Source organism: Pseudopipra pipra, chromosome 8 (assembly GCF_036250125.1).
Source record: "Pseudopipra pipra isolate bDixPip1 chromosome 8, bDixPip1.hap1, whole genome shotgun sequence".
NCBI lineage: Eukaryota > Metazoa > Chordata > Aves > Passeriformes > Pipridae > Pseudopipra > Pseudopipra pipra.
The window spans coordinates 1757617-1780739 of record NC_087556.1 but is presented as its reverse complement, the minus strand read 5'-3'; the positions used below and the strand labels follow the sequence as shown (position 1 = coordinate 1780739).

The window sequence follows — 23123 nt, the reverse complement described above, 5'->3', positions numbered from 1 at the left end:
GAGGTGCAGGTCACCTGTTCCCTAAAAATCTGCTCTTCCCTGGCAGGTTCCAAGTCAGTCACAGAAATCAAAGCTTTTACCATCATTCCCTGAGGCTTTTCTGTTAGACTTTTAAGGAGAAAGTTGCTCAAACTTCCTTTTTTTCCTATAAGAAGCCTTTTCCCAGCACACTGAGTTTTTGGAAGAATTAAATGTTTGAGTTGGTTTGTGCGGGTTTGGTGGGTATTTTTAAAGGTACCTTTAAAATTAAAAACACAGATAGGATTGTGTTCAGAGCAAGTTGTTGTCTGTGTCATAGGGCTGATGGACAAAGATGAAGGGATCAAGTGTCCCCTCAGCAGGTTTGCAGGTGACACCGAGCTGGGGGTGCAGTGACACACCTGAAGGACGGGGCCATCCAGGGGGACCTGGACAAGCTCGAGCAGTGGCCCCTGAGAATCTCAGGAGGTTTAACAGGGCCAAGTACTGGTGCTGCCCCTGGGTCAGGAGAACCCCTGGGATCAGTCCAGGCTGGGGATGAGCAGATGGAGCAGCCCAGGCAGAAGGCCCTGGGGGTGCTGGTGGGGCAGAGGCTGGACCTGCCCCGGCCCAGAAACCCCCCGTGCCCTGGGCTGATCCCCCAGCGTGGGCAGCAGGGCAGGGGGGGATTCTGCCCCTCTGCCCCTCAGGGGAGACCCCCCTGCAGAGCTGCTCCAGCCCTGGGAACAGCCCAGCAAGGACATGGAGCTGCTGGAGCCAGTCCAGAGGAGGAACCAAGAGGATCAGAGGGCTGGAGCAGCTCTGCTGGGAGGAAAGGCTGGGAGAGCTGGGATTGTTCAGCCTGGAGGGGAGAAGCTTTGGGGTGACCTGATTGTGGCCTGAAAGGGCCTGAAGGGGATGACAAGAAACAGGGAGAGAGACCATTTCCAAGAGCCTGGAGTGTCAGGACAAGGGGGAATGGCTTCAAACTGACAGAGTAGGTTTAGATGGGATATTGGGAAGGAATTGTTCCCTGTGAGGGAGGTGAGGCCCTGGCACAGGTTGCCCAGAGAAGCTGTGGCTGCCCCTGGATCCCTGCAAGTGTCCAAGGCCAGGTTGGACGGGGCTTGGAGCAACCTGGGCTAGTGGGATGTGTCCCTGCCCGTGGCAGGGGTGGAACAAGATGAGCTTTGAGGTCCCTTCCAACCCAGACCATTCTGATTCCGTGACTGTGGTTTATTGTTTTCATTAGTAGTGGGGTTCAGGGAAGAAATCCAGTTCAACTCTGTGGCCTCAGTAACAGCAGCTTGTACGCTCTCAGAGCGAGTGGTGTGGGAATAGGGAATTTAAGAAGGGGATTACTGGGATCAAAAAAACTGGTTCTTACTCTCCTGGAAACTCTTCCCACACATGATCAACAAAAAGATTCTTTTGAAAGGCAAGGGAGAAGCTGGAACACCAGCATGGAGCTGGGAGTAATGATTTCAGCAGTAAAAGGTTTTAGACTGGGAACAGAACAGGCTTGGGACAGAGGACAAGCAGCTGATCTTTTAAATGAGAAAGAAAATAAATCAAAGTATGAAGTGAGTGTTGTCAGGTGACAGGCTGACATTTGCAACAGATCAGTGGATGTAATTAAATATTACATATACTGCCGAGATGAAGATGTTACCTCGTTTCCAGACTGCCAGTGACAGGTAGGACAGTGGTATTTTGAGTGGCAGTTGAGAGGACTTGTGAAAAAAACCAGCTTTAATATCTCCTTTTGTTGGGCAGATGTCATTAATGTATCAGGTGGTAGAAATTATGAACCTTGGTCACAAGAGATGTCTGGCATAGAAAGGGTGGTTTAATTGGAGCTTATAGATGAACTTCCCAGATCCAGAATTTACAGAGGTGGGGGAGAAGGTGGAGATTGCAGTCCAGACCCTGTTCTGTCCCTGTGTGAGATGTGAGGCATCCACAAGAGGACACCTTGTGTCACCTGGACAGAGTAGTGGGGGGGAGTGCAGAGTCTTGGAAGCCAAGTGAGAACAATTACAGGCCACCCATTCCCTCCCACTCAGCTCATCTCTGGCTCCAGGACCAGGAACTGGATGTGCCTCCTCTTAGCAGTACCTGTGTTTTCACTTCATTTAGAAGCTGGTATTTGATTAATTATTTTATCACATTGTTTGAGACCCCAGATAGGGGATAAACCAAGTGCAGATGCACTGTAAGCTCCAACATAAAAACCATGCAGTCTTTAATAACACAGAACTGGACTAGAGGAAAGCAGAAGCAAGAATTAAAGCAGTTGTGGGGCCAAGTAGGGAACTCGTGTCACCATTACAGATTCAGCCCCTCTAGTCCTCAGAACATTATTTGTATTATTACTGAGGTCTCCAAGTCCTTTTGGGCTTCCACTGTTCTGTTCACATTTGTCATGTTTCAGAGCCCAGCTCTTTACCCAAAGCACTGTAATTTTTCCTGTGTAATAGGATTCTGATAACCAACTGTGGACATCTGATGGTGTCATATATCATTTATGGGATATCAGACAGAAAGAGCAGCACACCCATAATCACCCTGCTGTTTGTGGCCAGAGGAGGGGGGAGACACACTGGGATATTCTTTAGACTCCCACTTTCAGCCTTTGGCGTGACAACTTACAAATATTTTGTATTAACCTTCCCTGAACTAGATCGAGGCACAGATTGCAGAGCAGAACAAACACTGCAGGAGAGATAACTTCGTCTGGTCCTAGTATTGAAACATAGAACAAGCTGGAGAGTTGGGCTGATTCCAAGGGGATGAGGTTCAACCAGGCCAAGTGCCGGGTCCTGCCCTTTGGCCACAACAACTCCCAGCAGCTCCACAAGCTGGGGACAGAGTGACTGGAGAGCAGCCAGGCAGGAAGGGACCTGGGAGTGTGGATGGAGACAGGAAGCTGAACAGGAGCCAGAGTGTGCCCAGGTGGCCAAGAGGGCCAATGGATCCTGGCCTGGCTCAGGAACAGGGTAGCAGCAGGAGCAGGGAAGTGATTCTTCCCCTGTACTCAGCACTGGTGAGGCCACCTCTGGAGTGCTGTGTCCAGCTCTGGGCCCTCAGCTCAGGAAGGACATGGAGGGGCTGGAGCAGGTGCAGAGAAGAGCAACGAGGCTGGGGAAGGGACTGGAGCACAAGTGCTGTGGGGAGAGGCTGAGGGAGCTGGGGGTGTTGAGCCTGGAAAAGAGGAGGCTCAGGGGAGACCTCCTCACTCTCTGCAACTCCCTGACAGGAGGGTGTAGCCAGGTGGGGGTCGGGCTCTTCTCCCAGGAACCAGCAGTAGGACAAGAGGGCTGGGTCTTCAGCTGTGCCAGGGGAGGTTTAGGTTGGATATTGGGAAGAAATTCTTTCCAAAGAGAGTGCTCAGCCATTGGGATGGGCTGCCCAGGGAGGGGGTGGATTCTCCATCCCTGGAGGTGTTTAAGGTGAGACTGGATGTGGCATTAGTGCCATGGGCTGAGAAGCACAATGGGGTTGGATCAAGGGTTGGTCCTGATGATCTTGGCTGATTCTATGATTCTCTGATTCTATGATTCTGTTATTGACCTCTGCTGCAGCCAAATGGCTCCTTGCATTGTCTGGATGTCTCAGGACTCTGTTCTCAGAGAAAGCCAAAGGTAAAACAGTGAATTCATAGAACCATTTTGATTGGAAAAGACCTCAAAGACCATGGAGTCAAACCATTATCCAGCACCACTGTGTTCACCACTAAACTGTGCTCCCAAGTGCCCCGTCCACACCTCTTTTGAACACTTCCAGGGATGGGGACTCCACCACTGCCCTGGGCAGCCCCTTCCAATGCTTGGCCACCCTTCTAGTGAAGAAATATTTGCTAATATCCAACCTGAACCTACACTACCCAACTCAAGGGCAGTGTAGGTTGCTCCTGTCCCTTGTTCCCTGGGAGCAGAGCCCGATCCCACTGGCTCCAGCCTCCTGTCAGGGAGTTGCAGAGAGCAATAATTGTTGCATCCATTCTAATATTACCAAGGAGGAACAGTATAAATGGCATTAATTTCTTCTTGCCACCTCAAACAGACTGAAATTTCTCTTTTTTTCCCCAGTTCTCAGATTCCTTTGACTGCTTCCATAACTTTTCCCCTTGACCTGAGGCAGCAGCAAGTCCCAGTGTGTCTGGGAGGGCTGAATCACTTGCTCTGAGTTGCCACACGGACACACGTCCCCTCCCAATACAACTGATTCCCAGTGTTAGGAAAAGCAAAATCATGGTAGTTCAAATGGTGTGCCTGTTGTTAGGATTTAGCTTTTGGAAACACTGTGGTAATAGGGCTTAAGAACCAGGACCAACCTCTTCCCAGTGTGTGTTGCTCTTTAGTGAATAATGTGTTCCTAAACACATATTATAAGTATTTCTGTATCTTGGGGCCTCTGAGGTACCTGCATATTTTATGCTGTGTCCTCCTCTTAATATTACCAGTGTTATTTTTGTATTACTTTGTCTCTTCCTTGTTATAATTGCCTTTTCTTCTCCTTCTATGTTCCAGGATTGGCTTGTTCTTTAGTTTTTCAAGGGGAATGTGGAGTGCAATGAAGCCATTGCCTCAGGTTAAGGATTCCAAGTGATAGAGCAACAAGAATAGATAAAACCAGAGCTCTCGTTTTCTAGCAATGCTATACTACAAGACTGCCCACAAATGAGGGCTGGAGGAGTGGGCAGGGAGGTGACTGAGAACTGGCTGAACAGCAGATCCCAGGGGTCCCAATCACTGGCACAGGGTCTGGTTGGAGGCCTGTCACTGAGGGTGTCCCCAGGGTTCAGTGCTGGGCACTGGGGGGCACCAGGAAGAGCGTTGGCAGCAGGGCAGGGAGGGGATCCTGCCCCTCTGGCCAGCCCTGGGCAGGCACATCTGCAGGGCTGGGCCCAGCTCGGGCTCCTCAGCACAGCAGGGCCAGGGAGCTCCTGGAGCGGGGCCAGCGCAGGCTGCGGAGATGCCCAAGGGATGGAGCAGCTCTGGGAGCAGCAAAGGCTGAGGGAGCTGGGGCTGTTCAGCCTCCAGAGCAGAGCCTGAGAGGGGCCCTCAGCCATGGCTGGAGGGGCTGCAGGGAGGGGGCAGAGGATGGAGCAGGCTCTGCTCGGGGGGGCCCAGCAATGGCCCAAGAGGAACGGGCAGGAACTGATGGCCAGGAAGTTCCAGCTGGACAGGAGGAAGAACTTGTTGGCTGGGCAGTGCCCCAGCCCTGAAGAGAGAGCAGAGAGGGGGTGGAGTGTCCTCCCTGGGGCTATTCCAGAGCTGTCTGGACACACTCCTGTGCCGTGTGCTCTGGGCTGGCCCTGCTGGAGCAGGGAGGTGGCACCACATCCCCACTGTGGTCCCTTCCATCCTGACCCATCCTGGGACTCCTGCTGTGCCATAATCCCAGTTATCAACATTCTGCAATGTATTTCCAGATCTAGTTATCACTAGGAGAGGATGGGAGAAGAGGGATGCACAGGTCAGTATTAGGAAGAGGGAGGGACACTTTGGTTCAAACCCTGCTCCACCAGGTGTGTAAATATGTGCAGTGCCACTGCTTTCTCCTCCTGCAGGAATTTACCTGAAATTCAGTTAATTCATGTTTCCAAGAGCAGGTGAGCAGTGATGCATCACTGCTTCTTTATGTGAGATTTCATTCCAAAAATAATGGAGAATTTCTGCCAGAACTTACACAGGCCGTGAAGGACACATGGAAGATAAAAGACATTAGTGAACCAGTTAAGGTCAAACACATGTCAACAGTTTCTAGTGTTTCTAAAATAGAATTTGTTATATTTTTTTCATTAAATTTCCACCGATGAAGTTAATCCTTGCTTTCTAACACCTAACAAACATCTTTTCCCATTTAAAGAACAGCAGAGCAATCCAGCACAGCAGCAGCACAAAACTTACAGGGAGGTTAAAAAAAGGATCTGTATTACCTCCAAAATTTATCTCATTTGTAGTGGAATTAATGGAATAACAGCCATGGTGTTGGTCTGCAGTACCTGTAAACAGATTTATTTCTTTTCTTCCATCTCAGCTGATCAGTTCAATCATCTGCCAGTCATTTATTGCCTCGTATATTCCATCATGAATATTATCCCCTAATTTATATGATGAGCTACTTTAGGGCTTGCTGAGCACTGAATGTGAAAGAGATGCATTCAGACCACGTGAGGTGTAACAAGGCTCTGTTTTGGGTGTCTTCAGACAAGAATCCTGTGCAAAGCAGCACCAATCAAAGACAGAATTCAAGGGGCCACTTCATACTTTTTGTCCTGTCGTCACAAAGATTCTGAACTTGATAATATGAAGGTTGGTTTGTTCTGAGAGGCCAAGAGAATAGGGATGGATGGGAAGAAACTGGGAAGGCACTTCTTGATACTCTGATATCTGGTGAAATCAGGTATTTCAGGGAGTCATAGAGTGGTTTGAGTTGGGAGGGACCTTAAAGCTCATCCAGTCCCACCCCCTGCCATGGGCAGGGACACCTCCCACTAGCCCAGGTTGCTCCAAACCCCATCCAACCTGGCCTTGGACACTTCCAGGGATCCAGGGGCAGCCACAGCTTCTCTGGGCAACCTGGGCCAGGGTCTCATGGTATGGGAGCCATTTAAGGGAAGAGGAAAAGATAATTTTCTCATACAGGAATTATAGTTGAATAACATTTGATTTCCATTCAGAAAAAAAAATAAACTCTCCTGTGAGAGAGTTGTTTTCTGAAGTCACAGCTCAGATTTTCAATGGTTTCCATGCTGGGTCTGTCACTCCACATCCAGAGGCTTTGCTTCTGAAGGACTTTAAGACTTATTTTCATGCTATCATTTCTAATAGCATATGGAATTTGCATTTTAATATTTAATAGGCAATTCTTGCTGTTCTGACTAAGGTGCTCATTATGAAGGGTTCACTTCCCACTTCCACAGAATCCCAGGATGGGTCAGGCTGGAAGAGACCACAGTGGGGATCTGGTGCCACCTCCCTGCTCCAGAGCACAGGGCACAGGAGTGTGTCCAGACAGCTCTGGAACAGCCCCAGGGAGGACACTCCACCCCCTCTCTGCTCTCTCTTCAGGGCTGGGGCACTGCCCAGCCAACAAGTTCTTCCTCCTGTCCAGCTGGAACTTCCTGGGCATCAGTTCCTGCCCGTTCCTCTTGTCTTATTTCCTGTTTGGTTTGGTTTTTTTCCATGAACTGGCAGTTAACAGATGGGGAAACTGAAAACTAATGGGAGAGATTAATGGGAAATTAAGGGGAGAGATTGTTGTCTGGGGTCTGTCCAGGGAGTGCAGCCTGGAGCAAAAGAGGAAGGGGCTGGAAACTGGTGTCCTGTGGCATCACTGGAGCAGGACTCAAATGGGATCCTGGGCCCAGGGCAGGTGTTGGGGCTCCAGGTGAGGCTGGTCCAGGCTGTTAAGGGCTGGACCTTAAGACCATGAAATCTTGTAGCTTTTAGGGGGGTTTCATTGTGCTTATTTAGTAAGAAAATACCTTGGATTTTTGTTTTTTTAAAATAAGGTGTTGAATGAGAACTTCCTGTGGTTAAAGAACACACCAGAGGAGTTGGGATTTTCAAGTACACAAACCACCCCTTTGCCCACAAAAGAGAGTTTCCCACTTATAGTAGAGGAATGTGAAATATCCCCACACAGCAGGGAATTATTAAACACTTGGAGGCAGCTCAGGTGGGAAGGCACCAGCTCTGGGAATGTGCACATGGACTGAAGTGGCAGATGTTCAAAACCAAAAATGACAGCAGAAAATTACAGATCCAGATCTGGAGCTGTGGGAAAAGACTGGGGAATTTCCGTGTGTGACACGAAGGAAACCTTTTCACTTTCTCCCTTTGTGGGATGGAACATGAGTGGAAGAGGAGATGGCTTGAAAAGTACATTTCTTTTCCTATTTATTAGACTTCTCATAAAAGCCAGCAGACTGCAAAAGGAGCTGGAAAGGCTTAATGTGCATTTATTAGCTCAGACACTGGTTTTTATAGCAATGGAATACTGATTTCCACTTTGACTAGAAACCTTGGTATCAGCACAGTCCTAAAGTTGTAGGAAAAACACATGGATGTACTTACAAAGGTTTCCTGTGAGTATTTACGCTGCAAAAATTGTAGCATTTAAGAAGCTGACAAACTTAGGAAGTGATTTTTCTTTTTCCAACAGGTCAGAAATAGGAGATTCAAACATTTCCTGAGACTTTTAGGATTTTTTCATGGAATCATGGGATGGTTGGGGCTGGAAGGGACCTTAGAGATCATCTAGTTTATGGTCATTTCTGCTTAACAGTTGAAGAGAGAGGCAAGAGGAAAGGGAAGCTTTGGGGTAAATGGTGTTTTCCCAAATGGGCACCTTTGCACATGTTGGTGATGGTAAAAATCACCTGAACAGTGGGATTTTCTTAATGGTCTGGATAAATCAACAGGAGTGTGGGTTTGGTGTTCTTTGAGAGGAATTTGTCCCTCTGGAACTGTTCAGCAGATAAACAATTCTATTTTGCTGTCACAGAATTACAGCTATTTTAATAAATAATCAATCCTTGAGTAGAACTAGGGCCCAACCTACAAAAAAAAGGCAGGAATTTAAAAATCACACTGATTTTAGAAGCTGCTAAAGAACCCCTCAAAACCTGGATGAGTAGATGTAGAAAAGTATAACCCTGTTTTAGCAAGAAGGAAATCAGTGAGGGTGAACCAGGTTGTTTTTTGGGGGATGTTGGGAAGGAGAGGCTTCATTCCCATCTGGAAGGGCTGCCATCTAGTGCACTGCAGGTGCTGGCAGCAGGTTTAACAGGGTTCCTTTGGATAAAAGGGCATTTGCACTAGTTATTGGGCCTGAGATAGCTATAGAGACATACACATAAATATATATGTGTATATATATACATATATATATATAAACATATATATATGTATATATATACACACATATATATACACACACACACATGTATATCAAATATATTGGAATATCACCCAGAGTTGCTTCTGTCAGTGTAGAGGCTAAAACCAAGCTCCAGCTTTTACTCTTTCATTTGTCTCTTATAAAACAAGATTTCTACCAAACCACTTCTTCAAATTAAAGCTTATTCTTCTTTAGAAAGTCTTCAGGTTCGTGGTAATATTCAAATCAGACGAGTCTATCACTCAGGTAACATTATTAATAATACTAATTATTACTAACAAACGTGAGTTATTAATTGGAAGGTGTAACCTGGGCTAGTGGGAGGTGTCCTTGCCCATGGCAGGGGGTGGAATGAGATGGGCTTTAAGGTCCCTTCCAGCCCAAACCATTCCATGATTCCATGTAACAGCTGTAGGCAGAGATTTGAATCCAGGGTGTGTGTTTCCAGAGCAGGGAATGAGAAGGAAGAGGGAATTACTTCACCCAGGTGTTAAATGCTTATATTCTTAACTTAGTGGAGCACAAGCATAAAAGGCCTCCCTGTGTCCTCATAAATCAAAAATATCTGAATGTCCCTGAAGTCCTCTGAAGCTTCCAAGTCCATTTTATGCTGGGAATGCTGTGCTGGAGGGATTTTTCTTCTGCTCTAGCCGTGGATTGCCCTCCCCACGTGTCCAGGAGCACCTGGTTTAGTATTAGTGCATTACAGCCAGTGACTGGCTTAATGATTTTTAAATTACATATTGATTTCCTCCTTAATACCTTTCCTCCCCCCTGCTTTGTTTCCCCTCTCTGGCATTCCATGATGACAGTCTCAGTTCACAACATTTTTGTTCAGCATTTTAATACTCTTTGCAGAGAGGTCAATATTTGTTCTCCTACCAACCTTTTTGCTAAATAACAACCCTTTAAATCTTGGGAATGAGCTGTTTCCTCTTCAGAGCGTGAGGAAAGTGCTTGGGAAGGGGGATCATTCACACAACTGACTAACAAATGAGTTGGCATCAAGAATATGTCTTAGTTTGCTTTTGGAGGTGCTGATGTGGATTCTCAAGACCAGCAGAATTTGAGCATCTCTCCCATCCCGGGCTTGATCCTGGATCTTTGGGCAAGGGAGGGATGTCAGGGTGTGTCATGGCCTGTTTGGTGTGTTGCCCTGTGTGAACATGGTGAAACAAAACCAAAGAAGTGGCAGATAAAGAGCATCTGTGGTGGGGAGACAGCTTTGGGGGTGTTATGCTTTGACTTTCCCTCTGTTTTGTAAATAAATATGTATTAAAAATGGAATAAATCTACAGTTAGATAAGCAGTGACACAAAGGCTGGTTTATATCTATCTCTAAGTATTTGGCTGCTCTTACCTTACTGTCAGAATACACAGCCCAGGTGTTTGAAAGGGAGATATATGGAGAATCCATTACCTAGATTTCCCATTTACATAGATTGGTGCGTGTCTGAGGGTTAACAGGAGCCTGGATTTAAGTGAACAGGAGCCTGGATTTAGGTGAATAGGAGCCTGGATTTAGGTGAATAGGAGCCTGGATTTATGTGGCTGAAGCAGTGAACTTGGAAGGTTGTAAGATGCTGCAGTTTGGCCACGGGAGCACGGGGAGGATTGTGCCTCAGATTTAAAAGGTGATTTCATGACTCCTTACCACCACTTTGGGGAAGGTTTACTACCCTATTCCTTAACCTGTGCTTAGGGATGGCACTGGTGCTGCATCCATTTCAGTGCCAAGGCAGGTTTAGAGGTGTTTTAAGCAAAAGCCATGGGGTGTAGAGTGAACTTCAGTTATTAACCTGTGCAAATGCCTTTGGTCTTTGGTTGTAACAGAAGCCCAGTACTTGCTCCAAGTGTTATATTTTTGCCCCAGAGTCTTGCTGTGATGAAAACCTGAAAACTGTGTCTCTGCACCTGTCCACCATGAAGTCCACTTTGATGGCAAAAATTGGATTGGAGGTGTTGGAGAGAGATTATTTCCAGGGGCCTGGAGGAACAGGACAAGGGAGAATGGCTTCAAACCAACAGAGAAGGTTTAGATGGGATATTGGGAAGAAATTCTTCCCTGGGAGGGTGGGGAGGCCCTGGCACAGGTTGCCCAGAGAAGCTGTGGCTGCCCCTGGATCTCTGGAAATGTCCAAGGCCAGGTTGGATGGGGCTTGGAGCAACCTGGGCTAGTGGAAGGTGTCCCTGCACGTGGCAGGGAGTGGGATGAGATGATCTTTAAGGTCCCTTCCAACCCAAACCATTCCGTGATTCTTTGACTACAGGGGCACAGGATTTGGGGTGAAATGGAGTGGATCTTGACCTCTTGAGCTACTCACAGAACATACCATGTGCTTTCTTTCTGTACTCTTAAGAAAATCAGATTTGGGCTGTGTTCCATCCTCAGTGGTGGTGCTTTGTGCCCAAAAATCAGTAGTTTCTTTTCGTGACCTTTTTGGTACCTTAAGTGCCCATAATATGTAAAAAGGAATTATACCAGATGAAGGAGATGATAATATAAGAATTTCTCCTTCTCACCTCTGAAACCAGACTTTATTAGAATAAAGAAAGCATTACAGCCAAAAAACTCCCATTTCCATGTCATCTGCAATGTTTCACATGTTAAGCCTTCTGCCTGCAAAAATTCCCTTTGTGCTCCCAGCACTTACTCCTCGTAGACATTTGGGATGAGCACGGGAGATCCTGGTCTCTCTGAGGGGCACTTACTGCAGCTGCATAGCAGAGGCCTGGGATGGTTCTTCTGGGGAGCTTTTATTTTGTTAAAAGTGGAAACATTTAAGCTCAAACTCTGCTATAAAAAGAATTAGTGGCTGCTTTAGGATTCTGGAGAGATGAGCCAGGAAGAAAAGCACGTGAGGCTCTTCTGGGTGGTTATGACTGAGGCATTTAGTGCCTGTTGGGTCATCTCAGTTAAGCTTTATGCATGACTGTGCCTCATAAATGTTGTCTTAGAGGAAGGATAAGTTAGAGAGGCAGAAGACTTTCTGTGTCCTACTTTATGCTTTGCTTTGTATTCCTTTGTATTTTGTACTGATCTGTGTATCTTGAAAAAATAGGTGTGTTAAGCAGGATGACTTCCTCATTTTCTCTAGCAGAGGATGTAGTGTATCATCTAGCAACAGGATTATGCTTCCCAATACCTCAAGTCACCAATTTTCAGGCTCTAAGGCCACATAAAGGTATTCAAAGATAACAAAAGCATCCCAGGGTGAATTTCCCCACCCCCAGGGAGCAAAAAGCAGAGGGTGACCTCTTGTTCTTGGCCCAAGGAAAAGGATGGCTGTGGGTTTGCAGGTGCACAGAGAGGGGTGGATCCAAAATACAGGGATAAATACAGATAAAAAGCTGTATTTCAGAAACTTCACCTGCTCCAGGGAGGTGATTCTTAGCGTGCAAATCATGGGAGCAAGACACAAAAAAAACCAAGTTATCGTGAGAGTGTTATTGGGTCGTTATCCCCGATGGAGAATTCATAGAATTCCAGACTGGTTTGGGTTGGAAGGGACCTTAAAGCTCATCTCATCCCACCCCCTGCCATGGGCAGGGACACCTCCCACTAGCCCAGGTTGCTCCAAGCCCTGTCCAACCTGGCCTTGGACACTTCTTGCAGTGGGAAGGGTCTGTATGGTGTCAGTTCCTTTGCCACAGCAACATATTGCTCCAGAGTGGAGTTCCTGGGAGCAGAATGGAGCAAAGCTTCTTTCCCAAGCACCATGTCCCTTTGAAGAGTCGGGAGAAACAAGATTGATTATGTAAACTAGACCTGGGTATTCTCAGATGAAGTAAGTTATTTTCTCACAAACAGGTCAAGAAACAAAAATTATAAAATCCAATGCCTGTAATTCCGTGCAGGAATGCTCATGTTTGAATTTGGATGTTTTTCAAAAATGTTTTCATTTGAATGCTCTCCTAGTTAAATTGCCTGGGAGTGGCTTTTTAATGTAATGATCCAGTTGTCTTTGAAAATCTGAAACTGAGAGAAAAGGCTTTTCCAGTGCCTTTTGAGGACTTGGATCACAGACCTTTCACCAAACACAAGGCATGAATTTTTCGGGCATTTGTTACCTGGATTTCTGACAGCCATTTTTTGACATGCAGCTGTTCATTATGGTGTTGTACCCTCTGATGAGGTCTGGGTGCATGTTTTAAAGGACTGTGTAATATAATGTTTAGCCAGTATCAGCACACTGAATTTGCAGTGTGCAGAGCTGTGACAACAGGTCAGAGCATCGTTGCAGGAACTTTGTGTACCTGGAGTCCCAGATTTTTAATAACCTGGGATGCTGGTTGAGCTCCTAAATGTTGGTGGCTCCTGGGTCAACATGTCACTGAGAGCCATGAGCATCCAACAGTGGCATCTCCTGTGGTGCCAGCCTGGGCATTCCCACACGGCCTGTGGTTTGGGTGAGGGTGCATCTGTCCCACAGGGATGTGCCCATGGATGTCTATATACACATATAGCTGTGCACACATCTATAGGGGGGAAAATACAGTGAAATTGGGTCTTTGAAGCTTCTTGTCATCATGATACACATCAGTCCAAAGAGCACCAGCCTGGGCTCTCCTGGGGTGTGGATGCTAATCTGACATTCTATTTCCTCTTGATTTATTGCATATTAGAGGTAACCAACACCATCAAACAACAGCAGCTTTTTCCTTTTGGAAAATGAGCAGAGCCCACTGCTGGAGGAGCAGGTGGGGTGGAATTCTCTCTTCTGTTCACTTGTGAGACTGTGTTTTCCTGCAGAATTTCCTTCAGTTGAGCTCTCACAGGAATATTTCTGGTGAATCTTTGGCTCCTTCCCCTTGGGTGCCAGTTTTGTGTGCTGGCAGTGGCACTGGGAGAGCCTGGGAATGGCAGATTTCCCGAGGAAGGAGTGGGGAGAGTTCGACAAAACCACTTGTGAATGCGTCTGTAATTTTGTTTGAACTTCAGAACTAAACTCTTGATTGTGTTTTGCAGGATATGAATGATCACTTGTCAATTGTGTTTTGCAGGATATGAATGATCACTTGTCAATTGTGTTTTGCAGGATATGAATGATTACTCACCAGTGTTCAGCCAGAAGCTCTACAGGGGGATGGTTGCTCCCGATGCCATCAAGGGCACCGTTATCACCACGGTTTCAGCTGAGGATCAGGATCCCCCGGTAAGCAAAAAGGGCCTGTTAATACCCTACACCCAGGAGGGGAAAAACTTCAACTCTCCTTAGTGCCTGTACTTTCATCCACCAAGATGATGAGGAGGAGTTTCAGAGGAGCAACTCCCACATTTGCTCGTGTCAACCTCTCCTTTGTCGTCCTGGACAGAGGCTGCACTTACAAGGCCGGTTCCTGAAGCTGGAAAATCACTGATACAGCTCCCAGGGAGATTTTTGGAAAGCTCTCTATCCAACTTCACAGCGTAGATGAATAAGGGAATAGGCAGGAAGGGAGGATGTGCCTGTCCTTAGGACAGTTCTGCAGCTCAAAGATGAAACAAAACACAGCTTTGTAAGGTTGTCGCTGTCTTGATTTCACAGTCACTGAGCATTTCCAGTCTGAGCCACTCAGGGCTGTGTGGAACACACACCTCACCAACCAGCCCGTTCCACGTGCAGGATTTGAACCCAGGGCACTCATTTTGGGGATAAAGTTTGTTTCTGTCACTGGCTTTTGTTGCTGTTCCCTGGTGGAGCTGTGGATTGACAGGACTGGGCACACGTTCCTGACTCGTTGGCTGTTCTGAAGGGGAATGGCAATCCTTGGAATCAGAGGGTGATGAACATCAGTGACCAGATGATCCACTGAGGACAAGAAAAGCCAAAGCTGTTCTACCAGCCAGGTTTAATTTTTAATTGCTAGTGTTTGGCATATTAAGGAGAATAAGCCTGAGGGAGAATGTGCCATGCACATTAAAAGCTGGTGGCAGTGCTCTGACACAAATCACTAAATATGCTCTGTGGTGAGTTCTTTGCCACCCAGAGGCAGAAATGCCAGAGCAGAGTTTCTGGAAGGACAGCCCTGCTATACCAAACACACAGAGGCAGCAAATTCCCTGCAGGTCATCCCTGTCAGTGGGGGATTCCTCACCTGGGAGGCACTTGAGGTTGTTTAGAACAGCTGAAGATCTGGAGTATTGTTTGTTTAAAGTGTAGGAAAGCCAGTAACATCATCAAGTAGGCAATTAATAGTGGCTAATTAATAGTATTTAGCAATTAATAGTGCTACAGGGTATTTAAGGCCAGGCAGTAGAGGACAGAGGCAGTTAGGGAGCAGTAAACAAAAAAAACTGGGCAGAGGGGTCCCTTGATGGCCAGTCTTGGACCATTTTGGTGGTGGTGCCTGACTTTGAGGGGAGCAAACAGAAAGGTGATGGAGTTTCCTGCTCTCCTTCCTCCGTATCCTGTTTTGTTCATCTTAGAATTGTAGAACCACAGGATGGTTTTGGTCAGAAGGGACCTTAAAGCTCATCTGGTTCTACCCCCTGCCATGAGCAGGGACACCTTCCACTAGCCCAGGTTGCTCCAAGCCCTGGCCAGCCTGGTCAGTCTTGGTAGGAAAAGCCTTTCCGTGGGATGTTAAGAGGCCTGTGCTCCCTTTCTCTCCACTGGAGGAAGGATTAAACCTTTAGCTCTATTTCCATGTAAAATATCCTCGCTCCAGGGAAGGAGGTTGGCCAGAGTTCCTGACAAACTTGAGGTGTATCTGCAGGTGCTGGGAGTCTCAAAAGCCTGCAAGTTGCTATAAAGGTGACAAGCTGCAGCACCTGTGAGGATTTGGTGTGGCTGCCCCATCCCTGGAAGTGTCCAAGGCCAGGTTGGATGGGGCTTGGAGCAACCTGGGCTGGTGGGAGGTGTCCCTGCCCATGGCAGGGGTGGGACCGGCCTTGGACACTTCAGGGATGGGGATTTGCTCTTGGCAAGTTTATCCAACTGTCCTGTGAGAAAATCCTGCGGAAAAGGATGTTAAGGATCAATAAAACCAGGCAAGAAGGTGAATTTCTAGGCCATGGAAATTACAACATAAGTGGGGATAGAAAGTAAATAGTTGTTCTTTGGGCTTAGGAAGCTGGTTTTAAGTTGGTTTTTTTTGTGCAGCTTTTATTTAACATTATCTGTTGCTTTACAACATGAGATTTTGGGTTCTATTTACCCATTCTGATAGAAGCTCCATTTTAAAATCCTTGGATTTAACATGTCTAAATTTTGAAGACTGAGTTCTTGGAGGAAACAAAATATTCTGAAACGGATGAATGTATATTTATAATTCTTAGTCCTGTGCAATCAGCATTTCCAATACAAAGTTACTTTGTTTTTTCATTTTAAACCTCTTTCCTCTTCTATGTTTCTCTCACTATCACATGAACACTTGTTGCATTTGTTTGATTTTTATGAAGATTTAAAAACAAAGCTGCCCTGAAGCATTTAATGAAAGCAATAGCCATAAAAGTCAGCCAGCTATGGAGGAAAGCTTTTAAAGCAGGTTTTCAGAGGGTTTTTTATTTCAAACTAATGGCTGATAGTTTTGTCTCTCATCTTTTTTATTTTAAAAGTAAGAATTATCGGGCATAAACAGCTTTGTTTCTTTTTCTGCCTGAGCCAACCTGTTTAGATGCTTTGTGCTCCTGGAAAATCTCTGTTTATTTGGAGCTGGCTTTGACATTAAATGGTGTCACAAAGTATTTGATATGAATTCACCAGAAATTGGTTTTAAAAACACACAGCCTTTTCTCTGTTCACCAAAGGACCTTCCTCTAAACTTGCCTTAAGGGATAGAATATTTTTAGCTATCATCAATATTTTACTTCTGTGGTTTGGGTTTTTTAACCTATTGGAATCTTATTTGCAGAGCACTAATACATCTGTTTTATCAGTTCAGGAAACGAAATAGTTGTCTATTAAAAAAATAATTGTGGCTTTAAAGTACACCTGATTATCAGGGCAGGTCTAATAAGAGCCTCACTAATTTGAGGTATCCAAGCCTGATTTTTTTCTCTCATTATTTTGCAAGCAATGTAATCTATTCCCATATCCACATTAAACTCAGCCCAGGATAAAAATCCAGCCAGATTTTTCCATCATCTGCAATAAAAGCTTTTCAGAACTAATCAGCTCTTCAGAGACTCCCACTGTCTTAGTAAATCCCAGCTTGGCTCCTCATTGTCAAATTAACATGGATGCTGTGAGAATCCAAATGGAAATGCTCAGCACCTGCACGGGATTGCTCTGCAGCCAAGGCAAATCATTGGAATTTTCCAAGAGCAAAAGAGCAGGTTTGGGGTAAGAAGGACGTGGGAATGTTGTCAGTGGAGGTTGGCTCTTCATTTCAAACAAGCAAATAGTAATTTAGGTGAAAGATAAGAGGGTGAAAAACACCTGGGATGTAATTTCCTGTGTGGATTTCCTAAATTATTGAGAAACCTACTGCATATGGAGGTGTGGAAGTGTCACAATGACTATGATGTGCTTTCAGGAAGTCAGAAGGGGTGAGAGCCAGGTTTTACTCTTCAATTGCTCTTAAATTAATCTTTACTCTTTAATTAATCCAACAATTAATCCTCATTTATTGGAGCTGTAGATGAAAAGTTCTCTTGGTTTTATTTGCAACAACTCCCCCCATCAAATCTCCCATTGTTTGCAACTGTGTATGTTCCATGTCTGAATGAGTATCTGAGGGAACAAATGAGTGTCTGAGGATGAAGAGGTGTGATTTTTTTTTATTTAATTGATGCCTAAAACCTTGAGCCATCATAAGAATGCAACTGTTGATAATAGGATTGGTTTGTTTGAAAAAAACACCCATGGATTTCTGGTTATTATTAACACTTAAAACAGAAATAATCTGTGCTAGATTCAAATGTTTCCTGGTAGGTATTTTGTTATGTTTTTATTTTGACCTGTGGATTTCAAAGTGGTCAAAAACTCTTGGCCTGAAGGCATAAGAGACCTCCGATAGTTATTCCTTCAGGTCCTTGGTGAAATGTCAATTAAAACATAGAAACCAATGCTTTTCACTAAAGGCCAGAGCAAGATATGCAGGGCTGTCTTTGAGAAATGTCAGTCTAAATTCTTACCAGTTACTTACACTTTCCCCTTTCTTTTCCAGTTTTAATTTGCCTTTTATTTGCAGTGACTGAGAATATAAAATATCTTTCAGAAGATACTTTTCCATTTGTTGTAAGAACTTGAATTTGAAGTGCAATTCTGCTCTTTGAAATCTGGTCAGTTTTGCTTGACCTGTTTTCCTGAAATGTGGTAAATCAACAGATTGTCCTTTCAACCCAAACCAGTCTGTGGTTCTGTGATTTTTTTTTTTTCCACTGTGAACGTCTTGCCTTCTGTCCTGGAAGAGCTCCTTTGACCCTCTTTGAGTTTGATTTCCCCAGCACAACTCTTTTGTGTTGAAGTCAGAAATGGTGAGAGGTGCCAGCAAGTGTGAGATGGGTGACTTTACAGGGGCTTTGTGTGCCTGGGAAGCCACTAAAATGCTGCATTTTTGATGATGCTGGAATGGTGCTTCTAGATCTAGAAAGATGCTAGGAATGCATCCTGTAGGAAAATCATAGAATCCCTGAATGGTTTGGGTTAGTTAATGATCACCCAGTCCCACCCCTGCCATAGGCAGGGACACCTCCCACTAGCCCAGGTTGCTCCAAGCAAATTCCAGGGATCCAGGGGCAGCCACAGCTTCTCTGGGCAACCTGTGCCAGGGCCTCCCCACCCTCACAGGGAACAATTCCTTCCATGTATCTCACCTAAATTTCCCCTCTGTCAGTTTGAAGCCATTCCCCTTGTCCTGTCACTCCAGTTCCAATGAGCAGCCCCTCTCCAGCTTCCCTGTAGCCCCTTCAGACCCTGGAAGGTGCTGTGAGGTCTCCACACAACCTTCTCCTCTCCAGGCTGAACATTCCCAGCTCTCCCAGCCTGTCTCCACAGGGGAGGTGCTCCAGCCCCCTCAGCAACTTGGTGGCCTCCTCTGGACTTGCTCCAACAATTCGATGTCCTTCTGATGCTGGGACACCAGAACTGTGCACAGTGACCCAGGTGGGGCCTCACCAGGGCAGAGCAGAGGGGGAGAATCACCTCATGAAAATACTGATTTTGAAGTGCTCCTTTCCTTTGCTGGCACAAATGTGTGCAGATCTGGTTTCTCCTGGATATTTTCAAGTCTTTACAGGGACAGATCCCTGGACTCCCCACAGCCTGGACAAAGGCAGTACCTGACTCACTCACTTCACTCTGACTTTTCACACTCTCCAGCATCCCCAGGCAGCACCTACTGCCAACCATCTCTTTTTTGAGCAGATCCACATCCTTTGGAGCTGAAGAAATCTGAAGCCTTGTCCTAGGGTTGGATAAATCCCTTGGAAACAAGGAGAATTTCCTTCCTGGTGAACATGCAAGACCATGCTGAAGTGGTGTGGTAATGAGCAATGCCAGATGGTTCTGACTGTGTTCTCAAAGCTCTTAATCCTCCAAATATTTGGACAGGAGAGCACCAGGAGCTGTTTGATGGCTTCTCAGTTTGCTTGCTTTGTTTATCAGAGGCGATTCCCAGGATTGACATAACAAGGGGTGTTTGCTTTTCCTGTATAGACCTTTTTTTTTGTGTGGTTTATCAATGTAAAAGCTGGAATATTTCTGCCCTGGGCTCCGTAGTCTGATTGTTTTTATTTGAAATGTTAATTTAAACAGATGCAGAACACTAATTTTAATGAGCAACCAGCTTCCAGAGCTCCAGAACATCCAGTTTAATGGTTTATCCATTCTCTTACCACCTCATGAGGTTTTTCTTCAATGGAGCCCTTTTGTCAAATTGAGAATAATTGTCCTTATTGTGTTACAGGCACCCACTAAATATAAGATGCTGATAGATATTTAATTAGAGATTTCACAGAATTTTAATTGGAGGCAAAAGCATTTTCAGGCAGTCCAGAACTTCGTCTTCTAAAAGCTCTTACTGCTGGATTTCATAGAGTCTGCTGGAGACTTGGATGTGGGACACACGCTCCAAATTCCATGAGTTCTTCAAGTCATTTTATCTCAAGGCTTTAGAGGGTCACGTTCTTTTTGTGTTCAGCTTGTGAGAGTTTAAGAATTCAGAATTTCCAGCTTTAGTAAGTCAGAATTTCAGGCCTTTTTGCTGAGTTCCCTACTAAGGAATAAAACCCACTCACAACCCAGAGCTGGGGTAAGACCCACCAAAGCCATCCCGCTGCTCTCATCTGCCCCATCTTTCATGGGGACTTTGAGCATGTTACAAAAGCCTGTACCTTTTGGGTTTAGCATCACTTCCCAACTTTTTTCCTAGAATTAACTTTACAAAATTTGCTTTATTGAACTCTGCTTTATGCAAATCACTCAGATTTGTTTTGAAGTCTGTGGATGGAGGCAATTTATTACTCTCCTCACGAGGTTCATGTTTTATCTGTAATAGCCTCAGAAGTTTTTTGACTTCAGTCAGACAGAGGCATTGAGTACAGAGAGACTTGGTAGACAGCTCTGTTTTCATTATGCTGCCATCCCATAATTGGACTTTATTCAGGGAATGAAATCCACGTCACTGACCAGAGGCACATCCAGGGTCTTTACTAGTTGACTGCAAATGAGTGAAAGTGCAATTCATTTTTTCCCCATTCTTTGCTGGGCCAAGTCATTCTGGTTTCGTATGTGTTATCCATTTGAACCCTGGAATCGTGGAATGGTTGGGGTTGGAAGGGACCTTAATGATCATCCAGTGCCACCCCCTGCCATGGGCAGGGACACCTCCCACTAGCCCAGGTTGCTCCAAGCCCCATCCAACCTGGCCTTGGACACTTCCAGGGATCCAGGGGCAGCCACAGCTTCTCTGGGCAACCTGGGCCAGGGCCTCCCCATCCTCACAGGGAACAATTCCTTCCCAATACCCCATCTATCCCTGCCCTCTGGCAGTGGGAAGCCATTCCCTCTTGTCCTTCCCTCCACCCCTTGTCCCAAGTCTGTTTCCAGCTCTCCAGGAGCCCCTTTAGGCACTGGAAGGGGCTCTCAGCTCTCCCTGGATCCTTCCATTCTCCAGGTGAACACCCCCAGCTCTCCCAGCCTGGCTCCAGAGCAGAGAGGCTCCAGCCTTCCTGTCCTGGAGAGTGGAAGTAGCGATTCCTGGCTTCCTCTTGAGTTACTTGCAGAAATACACCTGAAAACACCCAGAAATTGTTGTGTTTCACTTTCTCTTTTTTTTTTTCCTCCCTTTATTGGATTACAATTTCTCTGCAACCTCTCTGTGCCTGTTGGGAGTTATCTGGACAGTGCACATATGCTTCATCCATGGCCCCTTTCCCAGGAGCAGCTTCTTCATCAAACCTAAATATTGGGGCCCTGCTTGTCCCTGTCAGGCTGGACCACAAATGAATGTTGTTTCCCCAGAGCAAATGGAAACTTATGGAATAACAAGCCATGAAAGAAATAATTGAAGTTGGATGAGCTTTTTTGAAGTGTTGTGTCTTGAACTCTCAGGAAAACTTTGCTTTGAGAGAATGAACACGGTTCCTGCCAAGTACAATCCTTGCTCCGTGGTTTATTTGGGAATAGGATCTGCCCTATTCAAGTTTTGCTGCAGACATAATAATGTATCTAAATTAATTTAGAGCAGAGGCAAAAGATGATTAATATTTCAGATAATTAAAACTTGCTTCTAAAGAGATTTCCCTGGGAAATCTCTCTGGAGATTGTTCTAATTACATCGGTGCCAAAATACCGTAAATAAAAAATAAATCCCGGTTTTGTTATTTTTCAGCAATGGCAGGGGCAAAGTGTACTTGATAGTCAGAGCAGGAACAATAACCTGATGAGAGTTTTGTTTATTTAATACCAAATTACCCAAGGTGTGCAGGTTTAATGATGATGAGAGCTCTTAGTCTTCCAAGCCAATGTGAGGGCCATTACTCTGAGACCAAATAGACTGGATTTCAGCAGGTAATTTGCTCTTAATTACAACATTGAAGAAAATGACTGAAGCAGAGAATGCCAGCAGGAAAGTTGATAATGGCCTCTGTTATGCTGTGACCTTGGGAATTTCTCACATTTCCAAGGATTTGCACTCTTAGCACTCATGGGCCTGTGAAGTTCTTTCAACTGTTAACGTGACCTTCCGTGTGTTACTTTGTTGAACACCCAAACAGGTCGGGCAGACCCAGGTCTGGATGATTAAAGGTGCTGATTCTGCCTGTCACGTGAAAGGAGGAGTTCGGATTTTTGCCTGTGGGTGCCCCCGGGAGAGTCCAGCCCCTGATGTCCCCCAGGCTGTCAGTCAGTGTCTCATAAGGAGACCCATCACCGACAGATTCCCAAGCTCAGAGGGTACCTCGATCACCCTTTTAGGGGGGCTCAACAGAGCCAAGACCCCTCAGTGGGCCCTGCCAAGGCCTGCAAGGACTCCCCTGAGCAGTTCAGGGAATAACCCTCTTTATTGACACAGACTGGGACAGGTTAGTGAGGATGGAAGGTTGTCGGGGAGAGTTTCTAACTGCAAAAATAGGTTTTAAAGCAATCTACTGGTACGGAGATTAAGCCGGGACAAGCTCTGACACAAAGCAGTGTACTCACGTGCCATGGGCTGAGCACAAACACAAGCTCTAGTCCTAAAAGCAGCATTTAGGGTATAATTCTCACCCAAGGTGTCCCTGTGGAAGATGGGCGCAGCCCCTTGACTGACCCCAGCAGTTTTGGTGGAGTCTTCTCCCAGTTTCCCCCTCTCCCCAGCTTACTTTCATACTCTTTTCTTTATGTTTGGGTGGGGTTTGAGTGGCTCTAGTCATAAATACCTTTTATTTCTGATTGGGGTATTTAATGGGAGGGGGGTGGTCATGGCTTGGTACCTGAGAGGGGGTCTGATATGGTTGTTTACTTCAGCAGCAGAACACCTTGATTCCCTTGGCAGACAGGTGCTGTGTGGTCTCAGTACCACAATATTCCCCCATTCTGCTGGAATTTCAACGGAGGAGGCCACTAAGTTTGTTCCTCTCTCCATCTGTTCCTCTGAGCAGATGTTTATCATTGGACTGGGGAGCAGGTTGACCTCAGTCCAGAGAGTTGCAGCTGCTTTTTACCCTGGAATTCTGAATCTCCTCTAGATTTAATCCTATCCATAATTCTGAAAAACTTTGTCTAGGCTAGAGTTCCTTGGAGGGCTCCAAGTGGCAACAGTCAAACGACTTTAGTTAGATCAGCAAAATGTCGATAGGATTTCGTGAGCTTAAAGCACTTTGGAGCCATTTCTGCTTCTGTTAA

At 45.8% G+C, this 23123-nt stretch overlaps 1 protein-coding gene across 10 annotated transcripts in view; it reads left to right on the top strand.

Annotated features, from left to right (window-relative positions):
- Positions 1 to 23123, top strand: part of PCDH15 (protocadherin related 15) — a 701112-nt gene that overhangs the window by 588314 nt on the left and 89675 nt on the right. For all 10 annotated transcript variants that reach the window (XM_064662188.1, XM_064662185.1, XM_064662184.1 and 7 more), the window contains one exon: positions 13911 to 14027. In XM_064662188.1, coding sequence (XP_064518258.1) covers positions 13911 to 14027 — 117 coding nt within the window. The remainder of the gene's footprint in view (positions 1 to 13910; positions 14028 to 23123) is intronic.